This window comes from Macaca fascicularis, chromosome 15 (genome assembly GCF_037993035.2).
Source record: "Macaca fascicularis isolate 582-1 chromosome 15, T2T-MFA8v1.1".
In the NCBI taxonomy this organism is placed as follows: domain Eukaryota; kingdom Metazoa; phylum Chordata; class Mammalia; order Primates; family Cercopithecidae; genus Macaca; species Macaca fascicularis.
Genome location: NC_088389.1, coordinates 93,277,948 through 93,304,830, shown reverse-complemented (window position 1 = coordinate 93,304,830; position 26,883 = coordinate 93,277,948). Strand labels below are relative to the sequence as shown.

Sequence of the window (26,883 nt, the reverse complement as noted above, 5' to 3'; positions counted from 1 at the left end):
ACAGACAGTATTTAAAGGCTATTTCATTCATAAATTATTTGCTGTCTTCCTACAGTATGTATCAAGTGTACCAGGTATTTGGCACAGAACAAATCTGCTAGGAGGATGGCTCCCACAGTCTCACTAGTTATAGACAAAACTCATCTAGGCAGGAGACAGAGTTTTAGCAGTTACTTTAAAATTTAGAAATCATAGTAACAAATAAGGGCAGATTCAGTTTCTTTAAGAGAAACTGAAACATTCTAAGATAAGGGTAGAGTTTCTGTACCTTAGCACTCAGTTTTCCAATGATGTGGCATGACTTTAGTGCCCTGAGTGTGCTTTCATGACCTGTTTTTTTTCTCACTGATTAGCTGCCTCTTCCTTACTCTGCCATTTCCTGTTCTCAGTATTAGAGGTAGAGCTCAGAGTTCAGATGACACATAGATCAATAAAGTTGACCTATTGGAGAAAATACATAGTATCTTTAGACAGAAAACTGCATGAAAAATAAAGCTTTGTTCTAAACTTAACACCTTAAGTTTTTAAAATAAATCATTTGTGACACTTCATAGATTTTTACAGAATAAATTGTTTTCTCTTATAGATACTGATCATAGTGTGATCATTTGATAAGACTTAACTTTGGTTCCCATTATTAGAAACTCTTTGTGTTAGAATCCACTTTTGTAGTAAGATCCCAGCTCCTCCATTACCCAACCACACGTTTCATAAGTACTCATGAAATACCAAGGTTTGAGGGAGGTGAGGATTCCTTTTAGTGCCATGGGTGATTGGCACAGTTATACTCAGGTACATCCTCCTGCTGTGAGTGACTGCTGAAAAAAGTTGAAAATGCTTTCAACTTTTATTTCACCACCCAATCATTACCTTAAGTGTACCATTATTCTGAACGAATTTTTACCCATCATAGTGATTTTTTTTTTGAGGGGGTGGTGCGGGGAGACAGAGTCTCACTTTGTTGCCCAGGCTGGAGTGCAATGGTGCAATCTCGGCTCACTGCAACTTCCACCTCCCAGGTTCAAGTGATTCTCCTACCTCAGCTTCCCGAGTAGCTGGGATTACAGGCACCTGCCATCATGCCCGGCTAATTTTTGTATTTTTAGTAAAGACAGAGTTTCACCATGCTGGCCGGGCTGGTCTCGAACTCCTGACCTCAGGCAATCTGCCCGCCTCGGCCTCCCAAAGTGCTGGGATTACAGGCGTGAGCCACTGCACCTGGCCCATAGTGAATTTTATTAATTTATTAAGCTATAGATTTAGTTGGATTTTAAGTTGACTTAAGTCAACTTAAGTATAACAAATAATAAGTAGTAAGTAAAGCACTTAAGTGAAGTATAACAAATAGTTCTATTGAATTTTTTCAAGGTTAATACAGATGTTTAAAGCATATTGCTTTTACTTAATTTTTGTTCTATCTTCACATTACACAATCTTACTGGGTTTGATTGCAGTTGACTTAGCTTTTTAATTTGGTCTTTAGTTTTTAAACATGTGACAACAACTTTTTTTTTTTTTTTTTTTTGAGACAGAGTCTCGCTCTGTCGCCCAGGTTGCAGTGCAGTGGCCGGATCTCAGCTCACTGCAAGCTCCGCCTCCCGGGTTTACACCATTCTCCTGCCTCAGCCTCCCGAGTAGCTGGGACTACAGGCGCCCGCCACCTCGCCCGGCTAGTTTTTTGTATTTTTTTTTAGTAGAGACGGGGTTTCACCATTTTAGCCAGGATGATCTCGATCTGACCTCGTGATCCACCCGTCTCGGCCTCCCAAAGTGCTGGGATTACAGGCTTGAGCCACCGCGCCCAGCCGTGACAACTCTTCTTAGAGTAAAATGAAAATAAATTTGAACAAATTGAAGCTTTTCTTATTCCAAGAACAGAAGACTCTTTTTTTGTTCGGTTCTGTTAATTCTTGCCCTGCTCCAGCATGTGCTCATGAAAACTAATCAGCAGGCTGGAGAGATCAGTCTCATTAAAACAAAAATTTACTTAATGTATATTGATATCCTGTATCAATTATTTAAATTGAAAGGTGTTGTTAGGATGATACAAAGACACCATGTTCAAAGATGTAAGACAAACAATGTGGAAAAATTAACCCCTTTTCTTGCAGATAGAGTTAATATTTGTAATATATTAAAAGTTCTTGTAGATAAGTCAAATACTCCAATAGAAAAATAACAGCTTACATACACTCTTTCATGTGTGTGTGTGTGTATATATATATATATATTTAAAGACAGAATAAAAGCTACCAGTGGTTGTCCCTAAACAACAGAGAACTTCATTTTGTCAATTTTTATATTGTATAATTTTATAAGCTTTTTTAATTTTTTTTTGAGACAGAGTTTCACTCTTGTTGCCCAGGCTGGAGTGCAGTGGCGTGATCTTGGCTCACTGACTGCAACCTCTGCCTCCCGAGTTCAAGCGATTCTCCTGCCTTAGTCTCCCATGTAGTTGGGATTACAGGCATGCGCCACCATGCACAGTTAGTTTTGTATTTTTAGTAGAAATGGGGTTTTGCCCTGTTGGTCAAGCTGGTCACAAACTCCTGACCTCAGGTGATCCACCTGCCTCGGCCTCCCAAAGTGCTGGGATTATAGCGTGAGCAGCCGCACCTGGCCTGAGCATTGCTTTTTTAATCAGAAAAGTGTAAAAGTAATAAAAATATTTCCATTAAAAACCAGAACTTTTTCTGAGGCTGTAATTGTATTAGATTAGGTTGTTTTGGAATGGTTTATATCAGCAAACCCAAACTGTTCATCTGCACAATTCATAGCTGCCCTCATGGGTGCCTTCTCTGAAAATCTCTTGTCAGTCCGTAATTATTGAATTCAATATTTAAAACAAACAGAAACATCGTAAGGGGTAAGGGGCGGGGAGAGGAAAGCCTGGTGCCTAGAAACATGAAATAACAAACATAAGATGTAAAACACTGATTCATATACAAATGGTGAATTCCAAGTGCTCCGCTACCAACTGGGGGGGCACCTTAAACATTGTTCAGGAAGATGAATCTCATATTGTGATAACTTAATGCTTTAAGTTTAAATATATTTCATAAGTTTTACCAAACTGATGTGTTATTTTCTGTAGATTTCCAGCACCTATCTAGAGAGCAATTGGCCTATACGGGTGAGTTGTTACTTTGTTGGTGTTAACTTTTGTTGGCTAGCATTTGCTGCAAGAGGCATTCTGGGAAGAGCCCTTCAGTGGGTGATTTGAGAAAAATAAAACACTTGATCTGTTGTAACATTGCTAGTATATTAACATCTATAATTTTGTCAGCTATAACTGAATATTTAGATTTTAAAATATTTAATTAGCAGACATTTATTAATAGTCTATTTGCCTGACACAATACTAAGCTCTTTATGCCTAATAAAGTATATAGGTTTGCAAGGAAAAGTTCTTATTTTTTTTTTCAAACAGTTTTCAGCTATTGATAAGCTTGGACAGAATATTGCTGTGGTTGGCAAGTTTGGTTTTGCACATTACTCTTTACTCACCAAAAAATGGAAACTTTTTGGAAACATTACCCAGGTTAGTCTTTTTTGAGATTAAAAACCTATTTCTCAAAGTATAAGAGAACTACAATATGAAATAGCTATAAAGTTTATCACTAAGTAATTTTGGTTACTTATTAAAAATAAGGAAAATCAGATATTAAAAAGTGATATTGAATAATGTCTAAGATTTGATTCTGATAAAATACTTGCTATTTGATAAAGGATCTTGTGTTGAAATAGTTTGGTTTATTTTTAATTCTTGTTAAGATCAGTAACTATAATTCTTTAGCCTAAGGATTTATTCTTACATTCCAGCTTGAGTTTATCAAATTTGATCAGAATAGATTTCCACAGAATTTGAGATCATTCCCTGCCTGTTCTGTGTGTGATGTATATGGGATAGTGAGCGTATGTGTGTGTGTGTGTATGTATGTGTATGTACATACATGCATGCAGTTGGAAGAGAAGGAAATCAATACTTGTTAAGTGCCTATTGTGTGTTAGGCATTTTAAGGCACTTTCATATATGTTACCTTACTCATCTGCATAGCAACCCAATGAAGGCACTCCTGTTACTTATCTTTCGATGTAAACACACACACACACACACACACACAAAACTAGGATTCAGTTACTCATCTGATATGTGATTAAGCCAGAATTTACACCAAGCCCTATTGGGTGTTGGAATGATGATGGTATATAGCACCCAGTTATTTTTAATGGTATATTTGCCTTCTTAAAGAAATATTTATTTTTATAAACAGGATATGGATCATTATTAATAAAGGCTCTAGAGTTATCACTGGAGAGGGAGAGTAGAACAGAATAATTTGATCTTTGGCTAGGTGCGGTGGCTCACGCCTGTAATCCCAGCACTTTGGGAGGCTGAAGTGGGCAGATCACTTGAGGCCAGGAATCCAAGACCAGCCTGGCCAACATGGCGAAACCCCGTCCCTACAAAATATACAAAAATTAGCTAGGTGTGTTGGTGCATGCTTGTAATCTCAGCTACTTGGGATGCGGCTGAGACATGAGAATTGCTTGAACCCAGGAGGCAGAGGTTGCAGGGAGCTGAGATTGAGCCACTGCACGCCAGCATGGGTGACAGAGTGAGACTGTCTCAAAAAACAATAATTTAAGCTTTGTCTGGGTAAGAATTTTTATAAATATATTACTTTGTTATAATTCCTGGTAGCATAAGGTAAATTTTTTAAAAAATTTTTATTTTAAGGAGCAAAATATGATCGTGACAGGTGGCCTAGCCTGGTGGAATGATTTTATGGTCCTTGCATGTTATAACATAAATGACCGTCAAGAAGAGGTAGGTTTTTTCTCTCAGAAATAACAGATTTTTATATTTTAAAGCTATTAAGCATGATTTAATTTTATATAGAAAATAGTCTATTGAAAACTGAACAAAACATTTTATCTTTTAATTAAAAATGTAGCTTCTTTTAGCCAGTGGGATTTTCTTTTCAGGTTACTACTTTAAAAAAATTTTAAGTGACAACTGAGACATCTAAACCTTTTCTAAAGATTTTAGCTGTCAGACATTCTCTATGGAGTTTGAAAATAAAGAGTTAAAAGCAAAAAATTTCATGATATAAGAACAGCTGTCCTCAGAGATAGATTTATTTAGTTACTGATTTACAGTAACCCCTCCTTAACTATGGGAGATACATTCCAAGACCATCACTGGATGCCTGAAACTGTTAATAGTACTGAACCCTATATAGCACTATCTTTTTTCCTATACATACATACCTATGATAAAGTTTAATTTGTAAGAGATTAATGACTAATAATAAAACAATTATGACATTATATTGAAATAAAAGTTATATGAATGTGGTCTCTCAGAATATCTTAGTATGCTGTACTCACCTATTTTCAGACCATGGCTGACTGTAGATAACTGAAACTGTGGCAAGCAAAGCCATGGATAAAGGAGACTTCTGTATCTGGTTTTTTGTTTGTTTCGAGAAACTGCTGGTCTCATGATGTATCAGGTCTAAATCTGCAGGTCTAGGCCAGGTGCGGTGGCTCACGCCTGTAATCCAAGCACTCTGGGAGGCTGAGGAGGGTGGATCACCTGAGGTCAGGAGTTCAAGACCAGCCTGACCAACATGGTGAAAGCCCGTCTCTACTAAAAATGCAAAAATTAGCCAGGCGTGGTGGCACACCCCTGTAATCCCAGCTACTTGGGAGGCTGAGGTGGCAGAATTGCTTGAACCCGGAAGGCAGAAGGAGCAGTGAGCTGAGATCATGCCACTGCACTCCAGCCTGGGCAACACAGTGAGACCCCGCCTTTAAATAAATAAATAAATAAATAAATAAATAAATAAATAAAGCAGGTCTAACAGGAATATTTTATAATAGTACATTCAGTTTTGATCACTTCATTCTTTGCTTATTCATAGAATGAGCCTAGTCTGCAAAAATATATAAGCATAATCCATTTATTGTTAAAGCTTAGATAGTTCTTTTAATTCCTGTTACTAAAAAAAAAAAAAAAAAAAAAAAAGTCAGAAGATAAAAACAGCATGTTTAAAGTATTTGGTCATCCCTAGCAGTTATCTTGTTTTTATAATTTTATTTATTTTTGTTTTCTTCAGCTTAGAGTATACTTGCGAACATCAAATCTGGACAATGCCTTTGCTCATGTCACCAAAGCACAAGCAGAAACATTACTGCTTAGTGTCTTCCAGGACATGGTAATAGTATTTAGAGCAGACTGTTCAATATGCCTTTACAGTATTGAAAGAAAATCTGATGGGTAAGTATCTGGCATATGAGAAGTCACTTTTTGCTCCTATTTATCACGTTTTTCTTTTGTAGTTTTTATTTTCTCAAAACAGTTATTCCACTTTTATATTCAATCTCATTTTTGTTAGAAGTAAAAAAAGCAAGTTTTAATTAGTGATATTGATATAATAGCTAAGAAAAAAGAAATATCCTACACTAACTTCTTTAGCTTATCTTCCTGGAGTCATTTGAAAAAAAAAATCTAGTTTGGAATGAGGTTAAACCCTTAGATACTAAATTTTTTTCACAACCTTGAAAATAAATGGTTACTGACTCTCCTAGTGCTCCCGATACTTGGTGGGAATTTGAAGGAGTTCCACAACTTTAAGACTGTAGGAAGCATGTCCTTAGCAAACTGACTTATATTTCCACTGAGCTAGATGGCTATAGTCTGGGGCAGAAAAAAATCAGCAGTGTTGTTGCTGCTGCATGTTGCCTTATATTTGTGTTGGCATCTGGTCTACTTGCGACATATTTAGACCACACCGTTGAGTTCTGTTTTTGTTCTCAGAGGTTAATTGAAGTATGTATTTACTGAAATAGCACAGTGATTGAGGAGTAATGCAAGATAAAAATTAAGACATCTCACTAGCCTCAGTGATTGAACCGTCATTCTTTCTCAATCAACTAGTTTTTTCCACTTAAATATTTGTATTCTTATAGCTTCTTCCCTAGTTTTCGTCTTCCCTCCTATTTGTTACTCCCTTTCTTTCTGTCTCATCCCCATATATGTTCCCTGGTTCCCCTCAACATTGCCAACTTCCTGATCGAAGGATATATGGGGAGAAGATGATAGGTAGAAGACATCTGAGTCTTCCATAAGCATGAAGTCTAATACTATTACTAGTGGAAAAGAAAGAAAATTTTGTTAGCATTGTTGTTGAGGTATGTGGGTTTCTTTTGTTTTTACAGTCCAAATACTACTGCTGGTATTCAAGTTCTTCAGGAGGTTTCCATGTCACGCTACATTCCTCACCCTTTCCTGGTAGTATCTGTCACTCTGACATCAGTGAGTACAGAGAATGGAATCACCTTGAAAATGCCACAGCAGGTACCATTCCATTATCAAAGCTCTTTGGAGTTTACATCTCAGTTTTTGGTATTCGAGTCCATATTAGGAACTATTTGTTCAGCAAATAAATACTAAGTGTCTAAAATGTACCTTATATGAGGATGCTGGGTTGCAGTGGCAAATTAAAAAGACATGCTTTCTGCTCAGGCATTAAATAATTACATACATAATGAATTGTTCCTGTTATGTGTGCCAAAAAGTAGTATACATTACTGTGAGAGCATATAACAAAAACCTATAATAATCTGAATAATCAGAGATTTCTGTATCATTTAAATTAAAACCAGGAGAATAAGTAGAGATTATCTAAGTTAAGAGGGGATGGATTTTCAGGTGGAAGGAATGGTAGTGCAGAGGCCCATAGACAAGAGAGAACATGACACACTCAGGGAATTGGAAGAATTTTACAGTGACTGGGACATGGAAATTGAAAGATATAAGTCTTGTAGATAATATTGATAATTTTAGACTTTAAGTCTAAAGTGTTTTAAGGTAGATATTATTAGATCTAACCTTTATAATGTTTACTATAAGGAGGAAAATGAACTGGAGTAAGACAAAACTACGGTAGGGAGAGCAACTGGGAGGTCATTGTAATGATCTAGGTCAGTGGTGTTCATAGTCTGAACTTGGGCAGTGAAAAAGGATACGGAAAGAAGTAGAATTGAGTATAGAATAGCAGGGGCTTTATAATTAGTTAATTACGAGGAAAGAGAAAGTATAATCCCATCGTGTCTGGGTAAAGTAACAGGGAAGTAGGGTGACCAGGACCCACGTTGCATAACTTCCTATTTCAGTGGTTTGTAAACTTCGTGTCAACTGGGAACTTATTGTCAGAGGAAAATTGTATGTAGATTTATTTGTCATCCCTGTCTGCCCAGTCTGTCTTTTACTTCCTATTGAGGCACTTCTGTCAAACCTCAACACTCCATAAAATAATTAGAAAACAGTGCAGTAGACTATCCAGTTATGGGGAATGTAATATTACTTATATGAATCTAAAATCGATTTTGTTACATTCTATCCCAGTTCTCTATTCTTTGTAACAAGACATTGTAAAAGCTACTCCCTCTTCCACATGATGACCCCTAAAATACTTGCAGACAGTTATCATTCCTTGTCTTCTCCTTCTCTCCTCAAACCTCTCTGTCTTCTTATCTGCATGCTAAATACTTCCATATCTCCAACTATTTCATGTGACATACCTCCAACTATTTCATGTGATATTTGTTCTAGACCTCTTAACCATCTTGGTCTCCCTTCTTTTTTTTTTTTTTTTTTCCTTTTTTCCTTTTTTGAGACAAGAGTCTCACTCTGTCGCCAGGCTGGAGTGCAGTGGCGCAATCTTGGCTCACTGCAACCTCTGCCTCCCACGTTCAAGTGATTCTCCTGCCTCGGCCTCCTGAGTAGCTGGGACTACAGGGGTGTGCCATCACGCCCAGCTAATTTTTGTATATTTAGTAGAGACGGGGATTCACCATGTTGGCCAGGATGGTCTCAATCTCTTGACCTCATGATCCACTTACCTCGGCCTTCCAAATTGCTGAGATTACAGGCGTGAGTGACCGTGCTCAGCCTCGGTCTCCCTTCTATAGGTAAAATTGGTTTTCTCCTTTAAAATATAGTTCCCATTTCCTCTGCAAATCATATTTAATGGTAACCAGTTAGTCCTAATTGATAAGGGAATATGCTCTTTTACAGAAGTTTAGATAAAAGGTGTGAAAAAAGCTGTGACAATTTAAAAATCATTTTGCAGTCCTGAGGAACTAATCAATCTTAGCATCACTAAAAATGGGAAAACCAGGTATGGTATGCTTCTTGAGGTGATATAGCATGAAGTTCACAAGAATTATTGCCAAAAATCTTGAACACAAATCAAATCAAGTGTACAGCGTCATCTTCCCTACCACAAGGAAGCAGAATACGAGACATTCTGTTGGACAGCTACAAGTCATTAACATGGGGGAGAAAGAAGCGCATCTTCTAGATTAAATAAGATTTTGAAGCCATAAAAACCAAATGCAGTGGGTAAAACTCATTTGTGAGGCAAATCTGATAATCGTCACCCTACAGAACCAAGTCAGTAAGCTCATTTGTATCTTCATTCAAACAAGCTATGAAAAGACACTGTTGAAACAATTAGGGATATTTAAATACTAATGGGGAGAGAAAGTAGGGAATAATTGTAAATTTTATTGGATGTGATACTAGCATCGTGGCTATGTAAGCAGATGCCCGTATATTTTAGGAATGCATATTAAACATATAGAAGTAAAATGGGTAGCATATCTTACTTGAAAATACTCTGACAAAACTGGAAAAAAAAATAAGGGATGGATGGAGCACATAAGGCAAAATCTTGATAATTGTGAATCTGGATAATGGCAGTGTGGAAGTTCATTATACTATTCTCCCTACTTTTAATCATATTTAAAGTTTTCATGTTTAAAAAAGGACTCATATATCCCAGATAGAGTAGACAACCAGTGGCATCAGTAGTACTGGATACCATATTTAGAGAGGACCTTTCACAAAGAGAAGGTGCTTAATTTGGCTGGAGCAGATTAAGAAGTTAAAATTGACTGATTACCATAGAGGGAAGACAAAGAATGCTAGAGCAAAGTAAGTTTTGATTTAATACTAAAGTTAAAAAAAAAAATTGTAGTAACAGTGAAAACTCTTCAACAGCAAGATAGTCTCTCTATGAGAGTGAGCTCCTTGCTACTGAAACTCTCGTGGATAATCATCTGCCAGGGATTTTTTTAGGGTAAGAGATGGAGTTTGGGGTTCCTTCAAATTTAGGATTTTGAGCATACAGGTAGCCCTTGCTTTTTTCTGAAAGCTTTATTAAAGTTGCCTGAGAGTGCTGTTGCAGTCATCTTTAACATTATCAGAAAATGTTGAATGCTAAGATCGGATACTGATAATACCCACTCACTGAAGAAAAGAGAAGTGTACTTTTTTAATGAATTAGTATGAAATACGGTGATATCTACCATCTTAAAACTTAAGGTAGTCATTATAAATATTAGTCATATTGTGGTGAATTACAGTAAATGCCTTTAAGGTCTTTTGAAGTGTTTTAGTGTATGCCAATCCCCAGTCATGCTGTTTTGCTGCAGGTGTTTGTGTTTTTTTTTCCTCTGCTATCTAGCTACATTTTACTGTTATCTAGGTGTCTGACTCTTCTAGTTCCCACACACCTAAATTCCATGTTCGCTTTTCATACCTCCAAATTACTTTCTGGATAGATACCCAATTTTTTATTTAGTCATTTCTTTATACACAATCCCCTGTAGAATCTGAAAGCAGTAAGCAAGAGTAGTTTGTATAGCCAGGTATTTTGCAACTAGTATAGGGTGGCTGTTGTTTTCTTGATGAACCCTAAATGATATTGGCAGCTTAAATTAATCCTGCCAGCATGCAGCAAAGACTGGGACACAATCCCACAAGTTTTGAACAGTCATTCTTACCTCCCTGAAATTCTTTCCTTCTGTTTATATAGCATATATAGCATTGTGCTTCCCTATTTCTCTTTTGTTTTCCAGAAGCTCAGGTAATGGCCCGCTGCTCCTTTTTCCCTGGCTACTGTGCCTGAGGAACATCTATCTCCTTCAGTTTACCAGCTTCACCTTTTTTTTTTGAGCTGGAGTCTTGCTTTGTCACCCAGGCTAGAGTGCAGTGGCGTGATCTTGGCTCACTGCAACCTCCGCCTCCCGGGTTCAAGTGATTCTTCTGCCTCAGCCTTCTGAATAGCTGGGATTACAGGCGCCTGCCACCGTGCCTGGCTTATTTTGTATTTTTAGTAGAGACGGAGTTTCACCATCTTGGCCAGGCTGGTCTCAAACTCCTGACCTCGTGATCCACCCGCCTTGGCCTCCCAAAGTGCTGGGATTACAGGCGTGAGCCACTGCGCCCAGCCTGGCCCAGCCTCACCTTTAAGCTTCTGATGCTGGTACAGTCATCTCTGATTTAGTCATTGCTCACATTTTTACCTGGAAGTCTTAAAGTTTTTGTTTTTTGTTTTTTGGTTTTTTGGTTTTTTTCCAAATTAAATGAGCCAAAAAGAAAAAGGGAAACTCTTTTGTTTTCCCTTCCCTAATTTCTCTTCCTACCTTCTATCAGTGATAATAACTTCAACTTGTCTAGCACCTCCGCTAACCTGGAAATCGTCTGTGGTTCTTCTCTTTTTCTACCTTTCATGTCTAGGATAGCAGTAAGTTCTATTTTTTTAACCAAAAGTTTCCTTCCTCTTTACAGGTGGAAATGACTTGATACCTGAGATTCCTTTTAAAACAGGGCTGCTCAAAGTTTAATGTGCATAATGCTTTAAGTTGGGTGATAGGGCTCAATAGGAAATCATTATACTAGGCTCTCTGAGGTTTGATTGAAATTTTTCATAATAAAAAGGCAGACTATTTTCTCATTTCTGAAGTCAACACCCATGAAATCTGCCTCTCCTCAGTAACCTATCCTGATTAACTCTGATTTTTTAAATAACTGTCTTAATCAAGAGCCATAAGTAGTGGCTTCTTTCCTGCTGCTCTTTTACCTGGCTTTCTAAATCCTCCTTGAAGGGCTGTTACCATCCAGCTTTGTTCTCATAATGTCCCTAGTCTAGCCAGACTGTTCTCACTTTCCCAGTAGTTCCCTGTCTTCGTTTTCATTGCACACTTCTACTAACCCTTACTCTCCCACTTGTGTATGTCTTCCTCATCTGTCAGGTTCCACTGCATCCTTTTAAACTTCCTGTAGTTGTGGCAGATAGATCACTGATCTCTCATTTTGATAAACTTCTAAAGTTCTCTTAGTTTTTTCAGGATAATTCAACTCTGCCCTCATTCTTATGTCACTGGTGGTGTTCATTAATTGCATTATGTGTTAGACTTTGTACCATCCTAGCCAGAAAGCTCCTTGTATTCCCACAGAGCCTAGCAGAATGGCTGTACATAATATAACCTCAATAAACATTGTGTTCTTTAATCTATAAACCTTATGGATTGGGGGGGGAGATGCAGAAAGCATACTGATACAGAAGTATGAATTTAGCTGCTTTTTCTTAAATTTCAGGCTCGTGGTGCAGAGAGCATTATGTTAAACCTGGCAGGACAGCTCATCATGATGCAGAGGGACAGGTCAGGCCCACAGATCCGGGAGAAGGACAGTAACCCTAACCAAAGGAAACTTGTGAGTAAAGTGCAAATCATTTCTTTTCAAACATTAAGAAGGTATGGGATAAGGATGAAGGAATGAAAGAATTTAGGAGAAGAGTATTTTATGATTTGGAAACGAGAAATTGTAAGTCCATAAAATTAGTCTTAAGCCTCTGGGTGTAAGACTGACTGACTGGAGGATAAGGTCCCAAAATGATCATGAAATGTTCCATACTCCATATGTTACTGCTTAGGCATCATTCATTGCGAATTCTAATGGGAAAAAAAAGGGATAGAGGCCGGGCGCAGTGGCTCATGCCTGTAATCCCAGCTCTTTGGGAGGCCTAGGTGGGCAGATCACGAGGTCAGGAGATCAAGACCATCCTGGCTAATACAGTGAAACCCCGTCTCTACTAAAAATACAAAAAATTAGCCAAGCGCGGTGGCGGGCGCCTGTAGTCCCAGCTACTAGGGAGGCTGAGGCAGGAGAATGCCATGAACCCGGGAGGCGGAGCTTTCAGTGAGCCGAGATTGCGCCACTGTGCTCCAGCCTGGGCGACAGAGCGAGACTCTGTCTCAAAAAATATATATATAGGGATAGAGTGGTGAAGTTCATGGGGTGTTTTGTTTTTAGATTTAAGTGTATATACTTTAAGAGGCCAGGATACTTTTATTAACTCTAAATAGATTCCCTTGCTTTTCCCAAAAAGATATTATACTATCATTTGAAAGACTTAGTAAACTAGTACCTAGGAACTTAAGAACCTGCAAATTTAATAGGAAAACAACTTGATTCTTGTCTCTCCTTCTCCAGCTGCCATTCTGTCCTCCGGTTGTACTAGCCCAGTCTGTTGAAAGTGTCTGGACAACGTGTCGAGCAAATAAACAGAAACGTCACCTTCTGGAGGCCCTCTGGCTGAGCTGTGGTGGTGCAGGGATGAAAGTTTGGCTCCCTCTCTTCCCTAGGGATCACCGCAAGCCCCATTCCTTCTTGTCCCAGCGGATCATGCTGCCTTTCCACATCAACATTTACCCGCTAGCTGTTCTGTTTGAAGATGCTTTAGTCCTTGGTGCTGTCAATGACACTTTGCTATATGATTCTTTGTATACTCGGAACAATGCTAGAGAACAGCTGGAGGTGCTCTTCCCTTTCTGTGTTGTGGAGAGAACCTCTCAGATCTACCTCCACCACATTCTACGACAACTTCTGGTCAGAAACCTTGGGGAGCAAGCCTTGCTCTTGGCCCAGTCCTGTGCCACATTACCTTACTTCCCTCATGTGCTGGAGCTCATGCTCCATGAAGTACTGGAAGAAGAAGCTACCTCACGGGAGCCCATTCCCGACCCTCTGCTTCCCACTGTGGCAAAATTTATCACCGAGTTCCCCCTCTTCCTGCAGACAGTTGTCCATTGTGCCAGGAAGACTGAATATGCCCTGTGGAATTACCTTTTTGCAGCTGTTGGAAACCCTAAGGACTTGTTTGAGGAATGTTTGATGGCTCAGGATTTGGACACAGCTGCCTCTTACCTTATTATCTTACAGGTAACAATTCTGTTCTTATAAAAGGGCAAGAATTAATGAGCTTAAACTTAGAAAAATAGAAATGTCCTGTTTTGGCACCATGATTGTGTTTAAGGAATTCATATTCAGATTTTCTGTTTATATCTTAAATTTGGAAGAATTCAGACAGATTCCTTTGAATGTCATAAAGTAACATTGCAGAGATATTTTTTCCTGTTTGTGCATAAATAAGCCTAAACAGATTAATGAGTTCAGAGTAGTAGTTTGAAAATTTAATATATTGAAGAAATTTAATACATGTATTAGAATACATATAATAAGAACATGTAAGAAATACTACATAAGATTATTGAAATATTACATAAGAAACATAGCAAAGAAAGTATTATTTGGGATATTAGTGAGTTTGAGCTTCCCACAACAGTAGATTTGTTTCCTTTTAGTGTGCATTGCGAGGGGACACTTACTAGAGCATGGTCATAACAGAGCACCTTCAGCTAGTCTCCCCAAAGCACGCGGAGAAGGCTCAGGCCTGCCACAGCAAAGACCCTCAGAGCACACGGTTTTTCTCAAAAGAATGGCTTCTTTGCAACTCCTGAAAATTTATTTCATTAGATATTTGACAAAAGGGCTTGACAGTTGGTTATTTGATAGGCTACACTTAAAGATTATTTCCAGTTACTGCAAAGTTGTTTTCATTGATACAAGAAACCAACCATAAACCTGGTTTGAATCTCTGCCTGAAGCAGATTTCCCGTCAGCTTCTTTGCTTCACGACAACGGACTGAAACCAGAAGAGACACTCAGGCAGAGGCCGGGTGGCCTTGAAGTATGATCCATGGCTAGCCCTAAAGAAAAATCCATAGGGGTTTAAAAACAGAATCAAAATAAATGCAGCTGTTTTTTTGGTTCTGGGTCACTCCCTGTAACTTCACTGATCTCCCTGACAATGTAATTTTTTCTGCAGCAGAATTCCTAAGTTGCTACGGATTGACAGTTAATAACTACAATTAAAGTTGTATATTAGGCATCTTTCCATGAAGACCAAGATAGGCAGGTTAAATTTGTGAAAGAAAAATGGAGGAATTCTGAATGTGCAGCAGGACCTTACTACTTGCTATTGCTCAAAGCAAAGATTTTAGTTACATCCTCAGAAAATTCTACAGCAGGTGACAGACCTGACCTTTTTTGGAGTCGGGCAAACCTCCCTTTCTCTTCCTTTTCTGCTGATCTTCAACAATTTACTTAACTGAGTTTCCTCGCTTGTAAAATACAAATGATACGTATATCTGCAGAGTCACTGGGAGATATAAATGAAATAATGAATTAAAGTATATGTATGGTATCTGGCATGTAGTGGGAGTTTAATAAATTATAGTTTACATACACCAGAAGAGTACTTGCCTCACTTTTGCTTGTATGGTACTTTTTAATCTTGCTATTAAACTAACCCCTGTGGTGGTGTGACTACATTCTTTGAGTTTAGAAAGCTGGAGATAAAGAATTGCTCGTATCTTCCCAAATTGTGTAGTATAAAAAGAATGCTGTCCTGGTTGTTTTTTGTAGAATATGGAAGTCCCTGCAGTAAGTAGGCAACATGCTACCCTTCTATTCAACACAGCACTAGAACAAGGCAAGTGGGACCTCTGTCGACACATGATTCGATTTCTTAAAGCCATTGGCTCTGGAGAATCTGAGACACCTCCATCCACACCCACAACTCAGGTTAGTTGGAAAAGTTATACATCTCTAGACCATACACCCATGTGGCATCTTTCTCTAATGGTACTGCATATTGTGTGTAATCCTAGGAACCCAGTTCAAGTGGTGGATTTGAGTTCTTCAGGAATCGAAGCATCAGTTTATCCCAGTCAGCTGAAAATGTTCCTCCGAGTAAATTCAGTTTACAGAAAACACTAAGCATGCCATCTGGTCCCTCTGGAAAAAGGTAAAATAATAAAGAGCCATTACTGCTTTTTGGGCATTCATGACACATTGCATTTCAAGACATTTACAAAATTGGGTCTTAATGGAAACAACTATTTCATCCAGTTGCAGTTTATTTTTCCATTCCCAAAAAGCAGAGACCACACAGAAGGCTTCCCTTTTTTCTTCCTCCCAAGTTCACTTCAGTACCCTTTGAGTAGTTTCTGCCCCTTTTTCTGGAATAGATCTTGATGTACCTGTTCTGAATGTAACAACTTTTGTTTGTTTAAGACAGAGTCTCACTCTGTCACCCAGGCTGGAATGCAGTGGCACCATCTCAGCTCACTGCAATCTCCGCCTCACAGGTTCAAGGGATTCTCTTGCCTCAGCCACCCGAATAGCTGGGATTACAGGCATGTGCTACCACACCCGGCTAATGTTCGTATTTTTAGTAGAGATGGGGTTTCACCATGTTGCCCAGGCTAGTCTCGAGCTCCTGGCCTCAAGGATCTGCCTGCCTCTACTTCCCAAAAGGCCGGAATTACAAGCGTGAGCCACCCTACCTGGCCAAATGCCACAGACTTTTTTTTTTCCCCATAAGTTACTGGGGTCCAGGTGGTATTTGGTTACATTAGTAAGTTGTTTAATGGTGATTTGTGAGATTTTGGTGCACCCATCACCCGAGCAGTATACACTGCACTGTATTTGTTGTCTTTTATCCCTCGCCCTACTCCCAGCCTTTCCCACAAGTCCCCAAAGTCCATTGTATCATTCTTATGCCTTTGTGTCCTCATAGTTTAGCTCCCACATATCAGTGAGAACATACAATGTTTGGTTTTCCATTCCTGAGTTACTTCACTTAGAATAATACTCTCCAGTTTCATCAGGTCATTGCAAATGCTGTTAATTCGTTCCTTTTTATGGCTGAGTAGTATTCCATCATATATACGTATGTACGACAGTTTCTTTATCCACTTGTTGATTGATGGGCATTTGGGTTGGTTCCACAATTTTGCAGTTGTGAATTGTGCTGCTATAAACATGCGTGTGCAAGTATCTTTTTTGAATAATGCCTTCTTTTCCTCTGGGTAGATCCCCAGTAGTGGGATTGCTGAATCAAATAGTAGTTCTACTTTTAGTTCTTTAAGGAATCTCCACCCTGTTTTCTATAGCAGCTGTACTAGTTTACATTCCCACTAGCAGTGTAGAAGTGTTCCCTGATCACCACATCCATGCCAACATCTACTGTTTTTTGATTATGGTCATTCTTGCAGGAGTAAGGTGGCATTGCATTGTGGTTTTGATTTGAAAATGCAACAGACTTTTAAATTACCTCTGATGATAGAGGACGCAAGTAAAAAGGAAGATAGATAAATCTGTAGGTAATCCAAAAGCCTTCTTAAAGTCAGTAATTTTACCTGTCCTTCTAATTATACCTTTTGATAAAAAATCAAAATAAAAATTTAGTGCTAATGCATTTGACCTATTGATTAGAGAAGTTATTAAACAGTGGAGGAGCCAAATGAATTGTACCTGTAGTCCCAACTACTTGGGAGGCTGAGGTGGGGAAGATAGCTTGAACCCAGGAGTTTGAGGTTGCAGTGAGCTATGATCACACCACTGCACTCCAGACTGGGTGACATTGTGAAACCTTGTCATTTAAGAAAAAAAAAATTGGTTTTCTTTTCATGTCTGCATGACTCACACTGAGAAATTTAAATTCACTTTGCCTCTCTATCCTTAGTTTCTTTGATGTGCTCTCCTTCCCTCTTTTCATTGGGCTTTTCAAATACGGCATAGGTTTGCTGCCTTTCTTTCCATCACCCACCTGTCACCTGCTTCCTAGTCTGACTTCTTCCATCCCCCTTTTCCTGTTCCCTGTATTCATTCTAGAGATGTGTCTTAAAGAGCCTACTGTGTTCCGAGGGTTGTGGTGTAACACGGAGGAGAAGCGCTGATACTTTATCATCATTGTCAATCAGAATTAGATCGTGAATCTCTTATCTCCTTGTCAGCTTTATCAGTACCTCTGCGTAATTAAGTATGTGAAATCCTCCAGTAAAGATTATTCTGTAGCTTTCTTGTGTTTCCACTTACAGATGGAGCAAAGACAGTGACTGTGCTGAGAACATGTATATTGACATGATGCTCTGGAGACATGCTCGGCGCCTCTTAGAAGATGTGAGGTTAAAGGACCTTGGCTGCTTTGCAGCCCAGCTGGGCTTTGAACTAATTAGTTGGCTGTGCAAAGAACGTACCCGAGCTGCCCGGGTAGACAACTTTGTAATAGCCCTGAAGAGACTCCATAAAGATTTCCTGTGGCCACTTCCAATCATCCCAGCCTCTTCTATCAGTTCTCCTTTCAAAAATGGAAAATACCGAACTGGTAATGTAGACTTCATGTCACTTGTACAAGAAGAATTGTATTTTACTCCATGTATTTACACATTTTGCTGTTAGTTGATATTCAAGGAATTATTTTCATTCCAAACTTAGGAGTGGATAAAAGCCAACTTTTTGTACATGAGTTGGAATGCCAACTATTTGACCAAGGATGTAAATAAAGTAGAACCTATGTCTCTAAGTCTTGTGACCTTGAAGTCTAATTGAAAAATCTAATCATTCTTGGATTATAAAAAAGTTGAGAACTGCCTGAATATAAAAGCTACCATGCTTATGTTATTGTGGGAAAGAGTTCTGGAATCAGATAGACATGGTCCTCAAAATAAGCTGACAGAACTCACTCGAGGGGAACAGTAAAGGCCACCTTCTAAAGTAGGAGAGGACAAACTGAAAATGTATATTTTGGTGAAAGAAAAGTTTAAAGTTTTTAAATTCAGGTCTTTTTATGAAGACTGTTCTAATTATTATTTATGAATATTGAAACCAAAACTTTTAACTTTGGCATTTAGAAACTTCATGTTATCTTAAGAACCAAAGCAAATCACTTAGAAGATCAACATAATAAAGTTTTGCCTAGCTCCAGTAAGAGATACAATGATATAACTGTTAGGTGGCATTGTATGGTCAGTTCATTGTTACACAATCCCACGTCTCTAGTTTTGGGGTGGCCGATACAGTGTAAGACAGTAATTGCCTTTAAACTGTTCTTATTGAGTAGGCACATGGGGGAAGCTAAAAGAGCTGAACTGAAAATGTCAGTGCGTGCATCTTGAGTTTCTTCCTCCATTTTTTGTTTTCGGACCCACTCTGCAGTGGGAGAGCAGCTGTTAAAGTCTCAATCAGCTGACCCATTTTTAAACCTTGAGATGGATGCTGGCATCTCCAACATCCAGCGAAGTCAGAGCTGGCTCACCAACATTGGCCCCACCCATCATGAGATAGACACAGCTTCATCCCATGGACCACAGATGCAAGATGCCTTCTTGTCACCTTTATCTAATAAAGGTAAATGTCATTTTACGTCCTGGCTGTTCTTCAGTTCCTTTGAAGAAAGTTTATGTGCTACAGCACTTCAGAGATCGACCTTCACTCTTTTTCTGTCGTGATGGAGGATTAACCATTTGTATCCACTGGAGAGGTAGACAGTTTGTAGAACAAGGCCAAATTGGCCTTGACTGTACTTTGCCATATTTATTTTACGTGAACAAAATAAATAGTACAGATCAATAGATGAATCTTTGTAAATCAGTTTTGCTGATAAGGAAACACTTTGAGCTCCAAATAAGCAAAATGTGTTATCCTCATATAAAGAATTCCATTTTTATCGTAATTAGATGTGGATCATAAAAAATTTTACTCCATTATCATTTTTATATTTTTTATTTCTTTTTCTTTTGGAATATGTGAGGAGGTAAGGTTTTTTATTTCTTAAAAATTTGTGGACATTTGCTTTTGCTCTTGCTATATAAGTTCCTACATAATATCCTTGATTTTGCCTCTTGGTCTTAAAAGCTTGTAATATTTACTATCTGGCCCTTTTACAAAAAAATGTACACCAACCTCTGCTCTATAGTAATGGGTAAATTACAAACTGAAGAGCTTTTGAAGCAATTTGTGTTGGCATAGGGTTATACAGTATAGGAGCTTAAACAACAATTGAAGTTTTTGGTTTTTTAGTGACCAGGCATTTGTCTAATGTTTGATTATCAGTCTGCCATCACTATTACCTGAGCTTCTGCTATGTGAGGAGGCTTACAGATCTCATCAGTTTTTTTAAAAAAATTGTGGTAGAATACACAATTTAACAGCCTAACCATTTTTAAGCGAAGTTTGTAGTGTTACACCCACATTGTTCTGCAATCAACCTCCAGAACGCTCTTCATCTTCAAAATGAAAACTCTGTATATGTTATTTAATAACAACTCCCCATCCTTCTTCCCCCAGCCACTGGCAACCACCATTTTATTTTTTCTCTCTCTGAATTTGACTGTTCTAGGTACTTCATATAAGGAAATCATATAGTGTTTGTCTTTTTGTGACCAGCTTATTTCACTTAGCATAATGTCCTCATGTTCATCTGTGTTGGAGCATGTTTTATTCATTTGTATGCAGAAACCATGTTTTGTGTATTCGGATGATGATGGACACTTGGGTTGCTTTTAGTTTTGGCTATTGTGAATTATGCTGCTATGAACGTGGGTATATAATATTTCTGAGAGACTGTTTTCAGTTCTTTTGGGTGTATATATCCAGAAATGGGACTGCTGGGTCACAATTCTACTTGCAGTTTTTTTGAGGAATTGCCATAATGTTTCTCATAGCAATTGCACCATTTTATATTCTCAGCAGTGGACAAGGGTTCTATTTTCTCCACATCTCACCAACACTCACTTTCAGTTTTTTGATAGTAGTCATCCTAATGGTTGTGGGATGGTACCATTACTTTACAAAACTTTTTTAAAGAGATAATTTCAAATATATTAAAAAGTAGAGATAATATAGTGGGGTTCCCCTCCTTCCCCCATGTGGCCGTCACTCAGCTTACATCACTAATGGCCACACTTGTTTGGTGTACCTCCCCCTCTTGTATTAACTGAAGAAAATCCATGATATATTAGCTATAAATATTTCAGTATTTTTCCTACAAGGACTCCTGAAGAATTATGACCGAAATACCATTATCATCCCTATAAAAATTTGATGATTCCTTGATACCATCAAATATCCAATAAGTATTCAGATTTCTAATTTTCATAAACATCAAAATGTTGTATAGGTCAAGATTTAAGTAAGGTTCACATATTGTGATTGTGTTCTTAATTCTCAAGTGGATGTTCCCCCACCATCTCCTTTTCCCTTCCTTGCAGTTTATTCATGGAAGAAATTTGATTTTGTGGATTTTCTCACAATAATGATTTTGCTTATTACATCTTCATGGTTTAGTTGAACAGTTTCCTCTGTATTTCCTGTAAATTAGTAGCTGAATGTAAAGACTTGGTCAAATTCTAGCTAGATTTTGCTGAGGGAGCTGGAGAAGACTGCTTCATAGGTGGTGGTAGTATGTTTTTCCATCTAAAGGTACATAATGTCTGGTTATCTAATTCTTTCTTTAAATATCTTCTATGTTCACATGGTAATTTTAGCCATGGATTTCATGTTTTAGTTTCAAGAGTCTGAGAAATCAACATCTGAGGAACAGCTAATATTTAAAATTAAAAGAAAATATATTTTCTCCAAGAAGCTGGTTTGTAACTTTTGGCAATTCTTCATCAGGTGATGAATGCAGTATTGGTTCAGCCACAGACTTGACTGAAAGTAGCTCCATGGTGGATGGAGAGTGGACGATGGTGGATGAAAATTTCTCTACACTCAGTTTAACTCAGTCAGAGCTGGAGCACATTTCCATGGAGTTGGCCAGTAAAGGGCCTCATAAATCCCAGGTCCAGCTTCGGTGAGTTTCTTGGCTATTTGAAATCACAGAATGCCTACTCAGAGTATTTGGGCAAATAGGTATGGGGCTACTTTCCTAAGAATCATTGTACTTCTGTACATCTTATAGAGCCTGCTTAGCATAAATCATTTTGTTTCTGCTTATATTTAGATATTTGCTACACATTTTCATGGAGGCAGGGTGCCTGGACTGGTGCATTGTTATAGGCCTGATTCTTAGAGAATCTTCAATAATCAATCAGATTTTGGTTATTACACAGTCTTCAGAGGTAGATGGAGAGATGTTACAGAACATAAAGACAGGGCTACATGCAGTAGACCGATGGGCCTCGACAGACTGGTAAGTGCTGCTTTCCTTAGGATTGGTGTCCTTCCATGTCTTTTGGTGAATCCTGTCCTTTCACATTAAGGCTTAGTTATGGTTCATGTATTTTATTTTATTATATATTATTTATGTTCATTTTTAAGCTACTTTCTTTAATAATCATTCTATACCCAGCTATTTAAATGAATATCCATCAAATAAAGTTACACTGTTGGTCAGTGTATAATTTATAGTGTGAATGTGTATCACTGACTTAAGATTGATGCAGTGCAAATGAGCTTAGAATTAGACTGGAACTTCAGATTTGCAGCCCTGTGGAATTTAAAGCAATAGTCTAAAAATATCTACTTGAAAAGATTCAAAGTTAAGGTCCATGTGAATTTAACATTCCATGACAGTTACAAGCAAATCCAAATTAGAGTTGTGGTGGCAGTTAAGAGCCTTGGACTCTAGCCCTGTCTTTATTACCAGTTATGTGTGTATTCAGAGCTAGTTAATTCCCTTACTTGGATCTGGTTTTCCTTAATTGCCAAATGCATTTAGGTTAAATGTTGTCTGAAGGTCCTTTTTCAAGTCTAAGCTCCTGTTGGCCTTTCAATTGTAAAATATAATTTTTAGTTTTAATACTAGTTCTAAAACATCAGCCTTTGCCCCTAGTGCTTAGAAACTTAAGCCTAAGGCTTATGCAATGTGTAACCCCCTCTGCTGGGCAGGACACCCAAGAAGCCCTTCCTCCCTACCTTCTTTGCCTCCTATCTCCCCTCCTAATCTATCATTGTCCTTATCATATCAATGTTTAGTAGAAGTTCACCCGTAACATTCTACCAAACCTTTTGAATTATGGCAGAGGAGCTAATTTTTTTTTCTCTACATAGTCCTGGATATAAGCCATTTTTAAACATCATTAAGCCACAACTGCAGAAGCTCAGTGAGATAACAGAAGAGCAGGTTCAGCCAGATGCCTTCCAGCCAGTAACTGTGGGTAAGACTCCTGAACAGACTAGCCCCCGGGCAGAGGAGAGCAGAGGCTCCTCCAGCCATGGAAGCATCCCCCAGGGAGAAGCTGGAAGCAGCAGTATGGTCAGCCGGAAAGAGGAGGACACAGCCCAAGCAGAGGAGGAAGAACCTTTTCAGGATGGGACTTACGACTGTTCTGTGTCCTAACAACAGCGAGGTTCCGTCACAAAGGGGCAGTATTAATTAGCAGCAGCGTGCAACTCAGTACGTTGTAACACAGTTCGATGATTTAACAGGAGAACTCAGTTCAGAGACTCTTTGGTAAGTATTATTAGATTTTAAATAATTCTTTCTTGTCTAAGAAATCTTTTTGACTCCATAAAAATGTGATATAAAGCATCTTTCATAAAAAATTTTTAAGCTGCAGTGAAAAGTATTGTACAGATGTACATGAGAATATTTTGGTTTTACTCAAAGGTTGGTAGCTTTTAAACCACAGGAATTGTTTTGCCCCAGGTGAGCTTACTTTTTCACTACTTACATCTTCTCACGTTTCCCAGTTCTGCATTATGTCCAGACTGCTTTTTAAAAAATAAATGCTAAGGTGCTTGCTGTAGTTTATCAGGTACTTGAGCTACCTGTTTGCTCCCTTGGATAGAGCTGGACTCCTTAATCAGTCCTCCTGAATAGATACCTACCCTGGGGCACAGTATGTGCCAGTGTGATGGAAACATTCTCCTTGGCTTTACTAGCCAGTTAAGTCCCAGTCCAGAATTGATGGAAGCTATTTACCTATGAGTTAATGTGCTTGTTTTAGCAAGCTTGATTCTCATTAGATCAATGTGGGCAGAGGTCTGAGGGGGGTTCTTCTCAATTATGCTGTTAGATACCACTAAACTATTTTGTATTAAAGAACAGTATCTTTTTGTGAATACTCTTGTGTAAATATACTCAAAGGCACTGTTCATATTTTTAGGACTTGTATTATAATTTGCAAGGTTTTAATGCTGGATTCTGCATGTCTACACATACAAAGACAGGGCTTGCTCCTCTGCAAAACTGAGGAAGACAGGTTTATTGGCTTGGTCATGAAGTAACAGAAATGGTCACACTGATCATGAAATGCAGCAGGTTTTGTGCAAATTAACGTAGTTTCTTATTTATTGCTTTTGTAAATTGAATAAAGATGGACTTCTATGTAAATAGACTGCTGAATCCTGTATTATCACGGCTACTAAAAATTAGTGTGTAAAGAATACATTCTTCATTGTAAACTTAAAATATTTTATGTAATTCTAAAAATGACTTAAATTTGTTTTCATACATTATGAAAACAACTGCATACTCCTTAATTGCTTTAGATTAAACACCCATCCACTGTATGTAATTCTAATTACCTTATAACAGTATTAAGACAGCTTGTTTGTACTGTGCAATTTGAACAAGGAATGCAATGTTATTTTTTACAAAAAACAAACTTGTTTATTTTTATAATAACGATGTATTTGATGTGGACCAAATTCGTACCACTATCTAAAACAGCCTCTTTTCTCATAGTGCAATTGTAGTTTAGAAACAAAACTTGGTCCTCTCTCCTTGCTTTTTAAAGTAAATGGCTAGATTTAGTTGTCTTAGCCACGTTTCCTTTGAAGAGAAACTCAAAACCATTTTGAAACTGCTTAGTTCAGAATGCATCAAAGTATTTAAAATTACTGAGTTGGGTAATTTACTATCATTTACTTTTTACATTACAAGTGCAATAATATTTCATAAAATAAAACTCCCGAATGGGTAGAGTATGTGATTATTGGTACCTGGTCCTTCTGGTGCTATTTTTATTTAAGTCTTTATTTCAAACCACCTTTCCCTGAATCTTAAGATAATGTTTTGCATGTGAGTACATGCAGCCCAGCAAGAAACTAAACTGAACTCTCTTCTCCTGTCCTAGTCCATTAAGGAGAAGAACCAGCATTGCTTTTGTGTTTGGTGTGAACATTCAGTCAATAAAAATGATTTACCATTATAAAGAGCTGTGATCTTTTCAAGTATCTGAAATAAAACACTGTGCTGCTGAGTTCATCTCACATTCTTGAAAGCAGGGCACCAGTAAGGTAACTGTATTCCTGTGGGTTAGGCCGTGAATGAATCTTTTCTTTTATACAACATTCTTTTACAACTAATAGAGATAGGAGGCCCCAAGGCAAGAAGGTTGGCAGGTTCACAGAAAATTTGGTAATTTATTTGTTATATACTTTAATTTTTAAAAACCCATTTTTATTTTGTTGTGTTGTTTGGTTCACATATCAACTGTTTAAGCCATAATTTTAGCCAATGAATTTAAATATTCGGTATAACTATTTGAGGTTTACTAGATGCATTTATTAATAAATTATTTGCTGAAACCAAAAGAAGAAGTCATTGGGGTGTGGGAATAAAATCAACCTTTGCTTGTAATTAAAGTTGCTGCTATTGCTGTAATGTGTATTTTTTTCCCCTTGATAAAGGGCAATAAAACCATTACACAAACTTTGGTTTATTCATCATCTCAGGTTAACAAAAGCCACAAAAATCATCTTTTCATTATATAATTCTGCTTCTTAGAATTTTCCTTATGAAATGAAATTCAGACAGATTTATTTAAAATATTTATTTAGGCCAGGCACGGTGGCTCAAGCCTGTAATCCCAGCACTTTGGGAGGCCGAGACGGGCGGAACACGAGGTCAGGAGATCGAGACCATCCTGGCTAACACGGTGAAACCCCATCTCTACTAAAAAATACAAAAAATTAGCCGGGTGTGGTGGCGGGCGCCTGTAGTCCCAGCTGCTCGGGAGGCTGAGGCAGGAGAATGGCTTGAACCCGAGAGGGGGAGATTGCAGTGAGCTGAGATCCAGCCACTGCACTCCAGCCTGGGCGACAGAGTGAGACTCCGTCCCAAAAATAAATAAATAAATAAAAATAAAATTTTAAAATATTTATTTATATGTAGATTTAGAATGAGAGCATCAAGAGTTGGCAACATCCTAGATACCTGACAATAAAATACTGGAGGAAACAGCCCATGTTGATGACATGGAAAATGTTCAAAATATAATGAAGGAATGACAGAAAATTATATATACCATAAGATACCTACCAAGCAAACAAAATTTTACATGTAAGTATAGAGGAACCTAGGCGTCATTTCTAATAAGTGGGATTAAAAAGTACTTTGACTTTTTCCCATTTTCCTAAATATGCTTTCAGATTTGCTTATCCTGGACATTTCATGTAAATGGAAACATACAGTATATGGACTTTTCTATCTCACTTCTTGGCATCAAAACATGTTGTTTATTTTGGCTGTAGCCATCCAAGTTGTATATGAAGTAGTATCTCACCATAGTTTAGATTTTCATTTACTTAATGGTTAATGTACATCTTCTCATAGGATTATTAGCCATTTGCCTATTTTTGAAGAAAAATGTCTGTTTCATTAGGTCATTTCATTGTTGATTTGCTGTAGTTCTTTATATATTCTGAATAGTACTCTTATGTACATATAAATTGCAAGTATTTCTTCATTCTGTGGGCTTTTCACTTTTTTAGGTTTCAATATTCAAGTTTTTTTTTTTTTAATGTTAATTACAGCATTTGAAGCTCCCCTAATTCCACACAAAATGGAAGACTCTAAAATGTACCCATTAAATACTGCTTAAAAAAAAAACAAATTGGTGAGAATACAACAGAGGTCTGATTGAGTGTTGTCACCATGTGATTAC

General features: G+C 37.9%; 1 protein-coding gene across 7 annotated transcripts in view; it reads left to right on the top strand.

Moving 5' to 3' along the window:
* Positions 1-25,649, top strand: part of RIC1 (RIC1 homolog, RAB6A GEF complex partner 1) — a 153,489-nt gene extending 127,840 nt beyond the window's left edge. For 6 of the 7 annotated variants that reach the window (XM_074017525.1, XM_074017527.1, XM_015437202.3 and 3 more), the window contains 14 exons: positions 3,095-3,133; positions 3,431-3,541; positions 4,742-4,831; positions 6,126-6,286; positions 7,228-7,366; positions 12,458-12,574; positions 13,355-14,083; positions 15,629-15,787; positions 15,874-16,010; positions 18,088-18,374; positions 19,205-19,396; positions 21,665-21,842; positions 21,993-22,181; positions 23,042-25,649. In XM_074017525.1, coding sequence (XP_073873626.1) covers positions 3,095-3,133; positions 3,431-3,541; positions 4,742-4,831; positions 6,126-6,286; positions 7,228-7,366; positions 12,458-12,574; positions 13,355-14,083; positions 15,629-15,787; positions 15,874-16,010; positions 18,088-18,374; positions 19,205-19,396; positions 21,665-21,842; positions 21,993-22,181; positions 23,042-23,330 — 2,817 coding nt within the window. In that variant the 3' untranslated portion in view covers positions 23,331-25,649. The remainder of the gene's footprint in view (positions 1-3,094; positions 3,134-3,430; positions 3,542-4,741; positions 4,832-6,125; positions 6,287-7,227; positions 7,367-12,457; positions 12,575-13,354; positions 14,084-15,628; positions 15,788-15,873; positions 16,011-18,087; positions 18,375-19,204; positions 19,397-21,664; positions 21,843-21,992; positions 22,182-23,041) is intronic. The other variant, XM_005581784.4, reaches the window with a different exon arrangement.
* The last annotated feature ends 1,234 nt before the right edge of the window (positions 25,650-26,883 follow it).